The following is an 11,451-nucleotide window of genomic DNA, read 5'->3' on the forward strand; positions in this document are numbered from 1 at the left end:
GCTGACATGCAGCCTTTATCTTGACTTGCACTTTGATTTTGATCCTTCTGTCCCAGATTTTCCTGGCTGTTTCTGCCCCTTTCCTGTGCTTTCCTGCCAGAAAATGGCGCTCTGGACCAGCTCTGTTTGGCTGGACACTTACCCACAAAGGGACATAACTTTGGGTGTTTTATTGGGAAACTGTTAGTGTTTCTTTTCTCTGAATGCACACTAACCTTACTAAAGTCCTTTCACACTAAGGATATGCTTAGTGGCAGAACTAAGCAGAACTCTTTTAGAGGTTTGGGCATCCAGGGGTACCCCTCAGTCTGCTCACCATCAACATAATGGTCTCATTTCTAAGGATATGTGCCATAGCTCCATTTAATTCATTCTGCTATGGTGTCATGCCTTAACATAGTTTTTCCATTTAATGATTTTATTCCATTCAATTGAAAAATAGAGAGAGGGAGTTTATCCTGAATAGGCTTGATATAGCCAAGTGAGGCTTTAAAGGCTTCGGGGTTTTCCCCTCTATATACTCCAATTTTGGAGTGCTCGGTATGTGGGAGCCCCTCCTCTGGCCTCTGCATGGGAACACTGAAATACTTGAGAGGGCCAATGAGAAGACCACATGAAAACCCACGCAGGTGACCCCAAGAACTGTGTGCTCCACTGCTGACAGCTAGCAGGAAAGAGGGACCTCAGATCTATGTCTATTAGGAGCTCAACTCTAGCAGCAACCATGGGGCTAAGAGGAGGACCCTAAGACTCAGATGAGATTGCATCCCTGGCTGAGAAAGTGATTTCAGTTCCTAACACCATGCCAGATTGCTGATGAGCAGAAACAGGAAAATAATATAAATGTGGGGTTTTTAAAGCTTACATGCACATTAACTTACCACCCAGCAACAAACTGAATCCAGTCCCTCTCAGGGCTCTCACCTGCACACTGTAGGAGGCCATGAGGACAGCAAAGCTGCTGAGGTGGGTGCACTGGCAGGTGGTACCGGTGTCTCTGTCACTCACCATCCTGCAGCCTTTGGTGGCCCAGTGGCCACCACATCCACTCTGATCACGCTCCCAGTAGACACAAAGTATCTCCTGCCCTGACTCAGGAGTCACTGACTGCAGGAACAGAGTATAGATATGAGTTGGTTTTCTGGTGCTCTGAAATGTCAACTCAAAGCTGGTTTGCAAAGGGTTTTTCTAAGGAGTGATTCTTGCATGGAGAAGCCCCTTCACACCCTAAGGCTGAAGTGGGCAGCCAAGTTGTGGCCAAGGAAAGTCTCCTCCATAGACACATCCCACCCATCAGGACTCACATTCTTGAAGACAAAGGTGACAGGGGAGTGGAGGTTTTGGGTGGCATTGCTGCTCATAAAGGCAGAGATGACATCTGAGAGCAGGACGGAGGAGACATTTTGTAGAAAATGCTTGTGTGTCTCATGCAGAACAGCCTGCTTCTCAGTCTCCAGGGCCAGAGGGGCCTCCGTCAGCAACTTGCCCATCCCTGGGATGGAGACAAGGCCCAACACAGCAGGACCTGCAGGACAAACCTAAGACTGATGTTGGGGTCCTCAAGAGGATCTCTTATATTCACAAGGATTCTTTCTTCACCATCGCCCACAACTTCCCTTTAAACTTTAGTCTGTGTTTGTCACATATTTGTAACAGAGGGTATTTGTGCACTGTGAGGCTTCAGTGACCTCCCCCAACCTCAGCCATTACCTGAGGAGCCAGATTCTGACTCTACGTCCCATGTCAGCATCATCTGCACCTGATTCTGAGTCAGCGTGACATTCCTGTCTCCTTGCTGCTGTACCTCCATGGACAGTCCTAGGAGTGTGGAAATTATACTATGGGTTATATTATAATATGATATATAGTGCCATTATATTATTTTATGTGTTTATAATGTATTATGTCTTATATACCAAATATTAGATGTGCAAAATGATACCATTATAATATATTACACATAATACCTGGTATATACACAATAGTGGAATATGATAAGGTACATATTAAATAGTACAATGACATATATGGCATTTGAAATCGCAAAGGATTATAAGAGAAACTATGAGCAATTTTCAGCTAGTTAGCTAACTAGATCAAATGGATAAATTCTTATATATACAAAAACTTTAAAAATGGATTTAAAAAGAAATCAGTAAGTCTGAGCAATAAAGATATTGAATTAGTTATCAAAAATTTCGAAAAGGAAAAACCCAGAACAGATGGATTCACTGGTGAATTTTAAAAACCAATTCAGGATAAAATAATTATAATGATAATTCTTTATAATTTTTCAAAAAATAGAGGAAAGAATACAGCCTAAATAATTCTGTGATATGATCATTTCCTGGTAACAAAACCAAATAAAGACATCACAAGAGAAGAGGCTAGAATAAAAAGGCTAACACATCTTTTGCTTCTGCTGCATTGTTCAATGATTTCATGATTTGTGATATCCCAGTCCAAAAGTATATTTATTGATATGTCTGAATATATGCACATATTCCTATCTATAAACTGAAGTTGTAACAGAAAATGAAAAATAGAGAATAATATCTCCTAAGACCACAGATGAAAAATCTTCAACTAAGTATTAGTCCAGGGCCAATGCCAAACACAACCAAAATGCCTAAACAATGTTCATTTTCATTGTCTCTCAATATGTTTTAATTGATTTTATTTCCACACTAACCCAATAGTCATTGAGTTGTCACTGAGTACACAACATAAGACAGCTTTAAGGCTTCATAATAGTTTGGTACCATTTTGATCTGAAAAGGTAATGATTTCAGTCTCCATGAAGTTATTTACTCTTGCTTGGTCATCCAACATACTGTCCAAGACTATTTCTTGTGCCCCTAAGAATCTGTGCTCAGCATTTTTGTGGTGTGGTGACCTATAAGTTTCTAGTAGGCCCATCTGGTTAATTCCACATTTAAGGTATTGTTCCTTATTGATCTGTCTGGTTGACCCTTTCATTGACACCAATGTAGTGTTGTATTTTCTTACCAGTATTGTGTGATGGCCAACATTTGAAATGATTTCAGGTCCCTCCCAGGACTCACAGGGATCTTCCATAGCCAACTGCAGTTGAGTCATTTCCAGGTCCTGCCACAGGTTCCCTGGGTTCTGTGAGGACCTACCAGAATGGGACTGTTTCCAAATTCAATAGCAGGGTTCCCTGTGGTCTGCAAGGACCTACCACAGCATGACTGCTTCCAGAACCCACTCCAGGGCTTGCTTCCAATGGGGCTTCTACAAGATTTGCTGGCATTTATATAAGCCAACCCATATGAGGTTGCTTCAACCCCATTTCCAGGATTCTGGTGTCTTCGGGGGTCTGCCACCAGTAGTGCTGCTTCCAGGTCTCATTCCTGGGTTCACTGGGATCTCTGGAGGCCTACTGACCTGGGGATGCTTCAAGGTCTCATTCCAGGGATCATTGGGACCTACCTTATTTTTTTTTAAAGAATCATTTATTTATGCACACAGAACTGGGGTACAGGACAGAGGTGCAGGGACAGTGAGAGGATTCACCAGAGACAGAGTGGGAACAGAACAGACAGGTCAAGGAAGGCACACTGCTGAGGAGAGCAGCAGGGCGAGTCAGGAGAGGTCTGCTGCACCATGTGGGTCACCCCTGGGACTGGGAATAAAACTCGCACTGAAGCTGCAGCTAGCTTCTCAGTGCGGCGCTTTATCCGCTTGCACCACCAAAGAGGGCGGGGGCCTACCTTATTTGGGCCTATATCAGCCCTGTAACCAGGTGGCTGAAGCCAAGGACTGTTGCAGGTTGTGCCCTTCCCTGCAGGATTTGCAGGTAAAGGAAAATATCCTCAAAACAAATGCTAAACAGAATCACATTTTGAGGAGGGAACATCATTGGAGAGGAAATAGAAGGCAGAAGTACAAAATAGAGGGAAAGGGTCCCTTGTCTAGTGCTGTGCTAGAGCATCCTGACACTCTGGGAGGGTCTCTTGTTGATTCTTCTGTTGTGTTTGTGAGATGGAACCTGGCCTGGAGTCTGGCTGCTGTGTGCTCCAGGTTGTCAGAGTCAGGATAGCACCATCTTAGACATGTGGCCTGTGTTTGGGAGAAGAGCTGCACCTCCTCAGTGACCGGAAGGCACCATCATAATGGTCTTTGTGCAGGACAGTACTGGACATGACTTTGGGTAAAGGAAACAGACATTATTGGCCTCAGTAACCCTTGATTTTCCTGTTTGATAAATAAATCCCTTTGCTGTTGTTTCCTGAGTCTGAGAGTCTTGCAATTTTATGTGCAAGTGAAGAACCTACACAGCATTTGGTAAAGAATTTGGGCAACAGAGCCTTGGCCACTTTAGTGTCCCTTGCCACTCCATATAATTTCTATTTTGATGCATGAGGGGTCCCCAAGACTGCTGGAGCTCATTTTTCCTACCAGGCTACCCATTTGGTCTGCTTCACTGTCCACTGAGGCCCCTTTCTCAAATCATTGTTACTAATGTGTGCTGAAATCACACATTAGTTATTGGCTTTGTTTTTCTACAATCAAGCTATCAGTATACAGAGAAGGTGATCCCAATGTTTTCGCTCTGCCACCATCTTGCCACTCTCAGAAATTACAAATTTGGGTGGAATTCATCACTAAGATGCTATTAGCTCGTTCACAGAGTACTGAACGGGCCACACAGTCTTCCAAGTTTGGGTGACACTGAAGCTCCATGTTTTCAGGAGAAGCAAGCATAATAGTGTAGCCAGATCTTCACACACACCCCCAGCCTGTAGTTTAAACTTTTTTTTAGAAAAGTAGAATTAAGTAGAATTATAACTAAGCACTCTGTTCTCCCTTCTCCCTCAAACCCTCCTTTGATTGTAATCCTGGAAACCTTGAGAACTAATAGGGTTACACCACTAATAAAATTCTCTATGTCCTTCCATGACCGATAATACCAGTGCAAGTATCTCCTGGTCTTTAGGGACTGTTAATGTAAAGCAACACTCTCTGCTAAAGATAAATAGTGTAACTCATGAGTCTATAGTGCTTGGGGACTCTGGTTCCCTCACGCCCTTCACTTTCCAAACCTCCTCACATTCCTTTCCCAGATAAATAATCATCAACATCTCTGCATTTGGAAAACTAACTTTTTTTAGATAACCCTGTTAACTCTCTTGGTAGCCAGCTCATATATTATAAACGATGTTGTGAAAAGACATTCGTATGATGATAGTTTGGCTTTCTATGGAATAAGTAAAAGACCCATTTGCTCACAAAATGTTAATTCCCCCACCGACTCACTCCTCAGAGCTCCAGAGTCTACTTAGGGGAAGTTGCCACCAGTAGTAAATACCTTATGACTGGACCTAAAAGAAGAATCTAGCCATGCAGATATTGTGTTCTAATTGAAAGCAGATCCAAAAACAAGGGATTTCAGGCCCATGTTGATTCACTGCCCCGGAGACCGTACTGAAATGAAACCCCCAACAGTTCCCTCTGCTCACCATCCATGAAAAACAAAACAGAACTTCAAGACTAGAACCACCAGACCACCTATTAGGAAAACATCAAATCTGGGCCCTCCCTGGTGGTGCAGTGGGTTAAAGCACAGCACTGAGAATCTAAAGCCACTTCCCCATGAGTTCGATTCCTGCCTGTCCCAGAGGTGACCACATGGCATGGCAGACCACTCCTGACCAGACTGCTGCTCCCCTCAGCAGTGTACTTCATCGATCTGCCTGTTCTGTTCTCAACTCTGTCTCTGGTGAAGCCTCTCACCACCCCTGAGCCTCTGGTTTGTACCCCAGTTCTGTATGCACAAATTAATTAATCTTTAAAAAAAAATCAAATGTGAAAAAAAAATAGCTAAAGTAAAGCTCTATGTGTGAATGAATGACCAAGATAAAATTTCAGAATGCATTCTAGTGACACCAAAACTAGAGGTATAATCGACAGTGGTTTTTAAATAACTATTATGAAAAAAATGACACTCTAACATAATGAAACACTAATTAAATAAAAAAGGAAATATATTGTTCACTGAAGATATTTAGGCTGTAAAATAAAATTCCCAACAGAAATGTGGCAAGTGACAACTTAATGCATGAAATTAAAACTTCCATGGAAATTATAACAAGCAGGCTAAATCTTGAAGAGGGGTTAATCACTAAATTTGAAGATCAAAATGTCTGTAATGGCTTAGTTAGTAAGGGGAAAATAAGAATCATGAGAAACGAAGAAGCTCTACAAAGTTATCATATTCCACATAAAGATATTGAGAAATATCTTTATGATATTTACTATGGAAAAAGAGAAGGAAAAAGGTATCAAGAGCCTGTTCAAATAAATAATAGCTACTAATTTCCTATACCTAAGGAAATAACAACCCAGAGAAGGCCAGGAAGCTGACAAAACACAAAACTTCTAAAAGAAAGCTAAAAACTACATCAAGATACATCATTGTTAAATTATCCAAACTCAATGATAAGGGAAAAAGTGCCAAAAGAAAATATATAATATATAAAGTCACTCAATCACACTATCAAATTTCTCAACAGAAGGATGACATATTCAAAATTTTAAAAGAGAAAACAATCAGAAAACTACACTTTACCTGAAAAAGTATCATTTAAATGTTATGGAGAAGTTTTCCTTGATAACAAAATTTAATAGAGTATACTAGCAACAACCTAACCTACAAGAAGTGTGGATAGCAGTGCTACATAAAAAGAAAAAGGCAAGTTTCAATGAAAATTGAAATAATAGCAAGCATCTTTTCTGGCCACAATGGTATGAAGTTAAAAATCAATCTTACAAATAGAGCCTAAAATAAACAAATAGGTGAAGATTAAATGCAATAGAATAACTCTTGGGTGATTGAAAAAATTAAGCAAGAAAATTTTTTAATTATTTAAAGATCAATGGAAGTAAAAATACAAGCTATCAGAACTTATGGAATACAAGAAAAAGCAGTATTAAGAGGAACAGTCATAGTAATTGCCTCAATAAACAAGAATACCCTTGGTTTCCAATATGCAAGATGTTGGCAGAATGAAGATGCTGAACATCCTACCTCCAGGTTCACACAATACAGATAAGCCTCCAAATGGATTATAGGCACATGTATTATAAGATTGAATCAAATGAGGGCACCCTGGACTTCCTAGATCAAAGATAGTTAAGGAAAACTCAGCAATTTGGGAGTTCTGAGTGGGGAGGCTCTGATCTGGGAGTGTAGAAACAGCTTGGAAACGCCACAACAGGGATATTTGTCACTCTTATAACCACTCCCCACCCTCACCTTCAAAAGCAAGTTACAGCACCCAGGAGATAAAAGGAGACTGACTGTTTGGCAGCTGGCTTGGCAGCTGGCATGAGAACTTGATTGGCTGCAGTCTTGGTGGCTGGATTGATGGCTACAGCTATGGGATACCAAAAAACCATGGGACATGGAAGGCTACAAAGATCAACCTTTGGGCAAGAGGGGGAGCAGTGCTGTTACAGCATGGGGCTGACTGGCTGGCAGGAAGACTAGCTGGTAGCCTTCCTTTTGGAGCTCCTCTCCCCCCTCTCTCAGAGACTTGTGTGAATAAGCCCAGTTCTGAAAACTAGCTGGGAGAAGACTCTGGTGCCACCTAGTGACCACAGCAAAATCACCAGCCACACTCATCTGACCAGGTGGATTACCAAAGAGAGAGCCATCAGGAGGAGACTTTTAGGGACAGACCTTACACCTGACACCTCTAAGATATCATGAGCCCCTGGGTGGGAAAAAACCTCAGGAGCTCCTTTACTTGCCCAACTACCTCAGAGACTAAAAAAGAAACTGAAATGAAACTACAGATTCTGGGAAGGCTCCTCTATGCAGTCCTAGTGTGTTCCGCAGAAGACCAGCCTAAAACCACAAAGACTCGCTAATTGGAAGACATCAGATGTCTGAGAAGCAATTCTCCCCTACCTATAGAAGTGTCTGTTGCTTGTATGTTTGCTTCTTTTGTACCTGTATTGGTCGACTGGTAGATTTCTATAACTTCTCTTCATTTTTTACCCATTTTCTGCCTTCTGTAGCTTTCTCCTTCCCCTTCAAAATTATTATTAATGCTGTCTCTTTCTGTTATCTCACCTCCATTTCTTCCTTCTTCTCCCTCAACCCACATTTAACTAGCACCTATTATATGGTATATTATAGGTGGTATATTATTATACCACCTCCCTTCCTATTATATTTCCATGTCATCCTCCCCTTTCCTTAAACCCTCCTCTCACACCCTATTCTCTTTTAACTCCATTATTTTGCCAGACATGCCTAGAAGAATCGAGAATTTCAACAGAGAAAGGCAACCCATCTAGGGACTTCTTGCAGGCACCTCCCAGAGACTAATACTCAAGGTATTACTGGAAGATGCAGAACCCGCAAGAAACCACTGGCTATTAGAAGAAAATATCGGTGAAACACTACATGATATACATTTCAGTAACATTTTAAAAATACATCACCCAAAGAAAGGATGGTGAAAGAAAGCTTAAACACGTGAGACTACATCAAATTTAACAGTTTCTGTACAGGAAAAGAGACCCTACATAAAACAAACAGACATTCCACTGAGTGGGAGTCTATTTTTGCACATAATACGAATGATAAAGGCCTGGCCACAAAGATATACAAAGAGCTAACTAAACTCAAAACTAATAAATTGAAAAATCCCATCAAAAAATTGGCAGAAGAGCTCAAGAGACACATATCCAAAGAGTAAATGGAGATGGCCAACAGGCTATGAAAAAATGTTCAACACCACTTGTAATAAGAGAAATGCAAAGAAAAACCACAATGAGACCACTTCATACCACATATTAAAATAACTAGTAACAATAAGTATTGCAAAGGTATGGAGAAAAAGGTCCCAGCTACACTGCTGGTGGGACTACAAACTGGTGCAACCACTTGAAAATCTGTGTGGACATTCCTGAAACAGCTAAATGGAGCTTCCATATGACTCAGCAATTCCACTCCTAGGCATCTACCCAAAGGACACAAAAACAGAAATCCAAAAGTAGTTCAAAAGACACCTATGTTTATTGCTGCCTTATTTACAATAGGGAAGATGTGGAATCAACCCAAATGCCCAAAAATAGATGACTGGATCAATAGGTTGTGGTGTATATACACAATGGAATTTCACTCTGCAATTAAAAACATATAAACTCATGCCATTTGCAGCAACTTGAATGGAACTGAAAAAGATCATGCTTAGTGAAGTAAGCCAAAAGAAAAAGAAAAAAGATTGGATAGTTTCACTAATATAAGGAGTGTAAGGGATAAGGGATATATAGTGTTATTGTACTAAAATAAAAAATAACATCAAATAACAACTATAAACCAGAGACATTCTATGGGGGAGGAGAGGGAAACAAGATCAAAACTGGGCTATGGTTCTGACACATGGGTGAAGTGATGGTGGGAAGTCCACAGGGATAACAACTGAGATGGAAAAAAAGTACAAAATGAAGAATAATTTAAAAAATATATATTTATAAAATAAAAAATAATAAAGCAAAAAAAGAAGGAAAAAAGAATAAAAATCAAAGTAAACTAAAACAGAAATCAAAGAGATGATTAATACTTAATCAAACTGATAATAAAATTGTAAGCTATACTCACTAAGAAAAAGAAGGAATGCAGCCCTAAGAGAAAAAGTGATAATAGATACTGTGGAAATGCAAAGATTTAAGAGACTACTATGAACAAGTATACACAAAAACAGGACAAAACTTTAGAATCACCCAAACTTCCAAGACTAAACAAGGATGAGACAAAATCCTCTTCCAGTGGCATATAATAATTCTTGTGGCATATGAACAGATCAATCACAAATATAGCAATTAACAAAAAAAGAAGTAAAGATATCCCTAAGGAAAAAATCAGACACCTAAGTCAGAATCAGACACCTTCACTAGTGATTTCCTCCAAACTATCAAAGACAATCTAATACCTATCTTTCTCAAACTCTTCAAAAATATTGAAGAGAGAGAAAATTCCCAAAAACATTTCAGGGCACCAACATTACCCTGATCCCAAAATGAGAAAGTGACTGCACATACAAGAAAGAGAAAACTATAGAAAAATATATCCAATAATCTTACATGCAAAAATCCTCAACATATCTTAGGAAACTGATCCCTACAAATATTAAGAGAATCATATTTTATGACCACAGATGCGAGAATGGTTCATAAGCATATACAAGTTAATTTTATTCACCACAGCAACAAAAGGCAAGATGAAAATAACTTTATCATGCCAATACATGCAGGTAAAGCATTTGACAAGATTCAATATCCATTTGAATAAAATCTCTCACTATTAGGAATAAAAGAAACATGTCTCAATATAATAAAGTCAATATATGACACAACTACAGCAAACATAGCAAATGATGAAAACATTTCCCCTAAGAACAGAATGAGACAATGATGTACACTCTCATCACTACTGTTTAACCTAATATGAAAAGTCTTGAGCAATTTGGTAAGAAATGAAAAAGGAATACAAATTAGAAAAGAAGATATAAAACTATCACTATTTTCCGAATACATGATATTATACAAAGAAAACCCAAGACTACCCCCAAAAAATATTGCTTAAAAAAAGCTAAATGAATAAAGTGTCAGGATGCAAAATCAATACACAAAAATCTGTTGTATATGTAAATAATGAGTTAAAGGAAAGAGAAATTAAGAAGGTAAAATACGAAAAAAAACCTGAAATATTTGGAAGTAAGTTAACTAAAGAGGTGAAGAACCTATACAATGAAAACTATGAAACACTGTTCATAGGAATTTTTAAAGCCCAAGGGAAGGAAAGATATCCATGCCAGTGTTCATGGATTTGTAGAATAAATTTAAATGCCTCTGTTACCTAAATCAATTCAGATTCAATGTAGTATCTATGGAAAGCCCAATGATATTTTTCGAGGAACAAGAACAAATATAAAATTTCCATACAACCACAAAATAGCTTAAATAACAAAATTAATCTTGAGAGAAAAGAAGAGAAGTATCACACTCCCTGGATTGAAATCATACGATAAAGTCACAGTAATATAAGCAGTAATGTATTGGAACAAAGCAGAAATAAAATACCAATAGTATAGAAAAGAAAGCCCAAAAATAAACCCACATAGATATGATCAGTGACAAAAAAGCCAAGACTATATTTGAGAAAGGAAAGCCCTTCCACAAGTAGTAATGGGAAAGTTGGCCAGAAACATGCAAAAAAAAAAAAAAAGGAAAGAAATTAGATCCCTACTTAACTCTATTAGTAAAAATTAATTCAAATGACTTAATTATAAAAAACACAGAAGAAACAAAGGCAATATACTCCTGGACATCAAACTCAGAGATGATATTAAGGAAAGGAAATGAAGGACTGGCAAAGGAAATAAAAAATAAATAGGACTTATTAAAAATCTTTTC

General features: G+C 39.1%; 1 protein-coding gene across 1 annotated transcript in view; it reads right to left on the reverse strand.

The window, feature by feature from the left end:
* Nucleotides 1-11,451, reverse strand: part of LOC101630460 (EGF-like module-containing mucin-like hormone receptor-like 2) — a 36,374-nt gene that overhangs the window by 11,004 nt on the left and 13,919 nt on the right. Inside the window, exons 7-11 of the mRNA XM_012728937.1 lie at nucleotides 7,325-7,400; nucleotides 2,763-3,139; nucleotides 1,711-1,818; nucleotides 1,305-1,525; nucleotides 925-1,107 (exon numbers count right to left, since the gene is read on the reverse strand). Coding sequence (XP_012584391.1) covers nucleotides 925-1,107; nucleotides 1,305-1,525; nucleotides 1,711-1,818; nucleotides 2,763-3,139; nucleotides 7,325-7,400 — 965 coding nt within the window. The remainder of the gene's footprint in view (nucleotides 1-924; nucleotides 1,108-1,304; nucleotides 1,526-1,710; nucleotides 1,819-2,762; nucleotides 3,140-7,324; nucleotides 7,401-11,451) is intronic.

This window comes from Condylura cristata, unplaced genomic scaffold (assembly GCF_000260355.1).
Source record: "Condylura cristata isolate star-nosed mole 26May11 unplaced genomic scaffold, ConCri1.0 scaffold00024, whole genome shotgun sequence".
Classification (NCBI taxonomy): domain Eukaryota; kingdom Metazoa; phylum Chordata; class Mammalia; order Eulipotyphla; family Talpidae; genus Condylura; species Condylura cristata.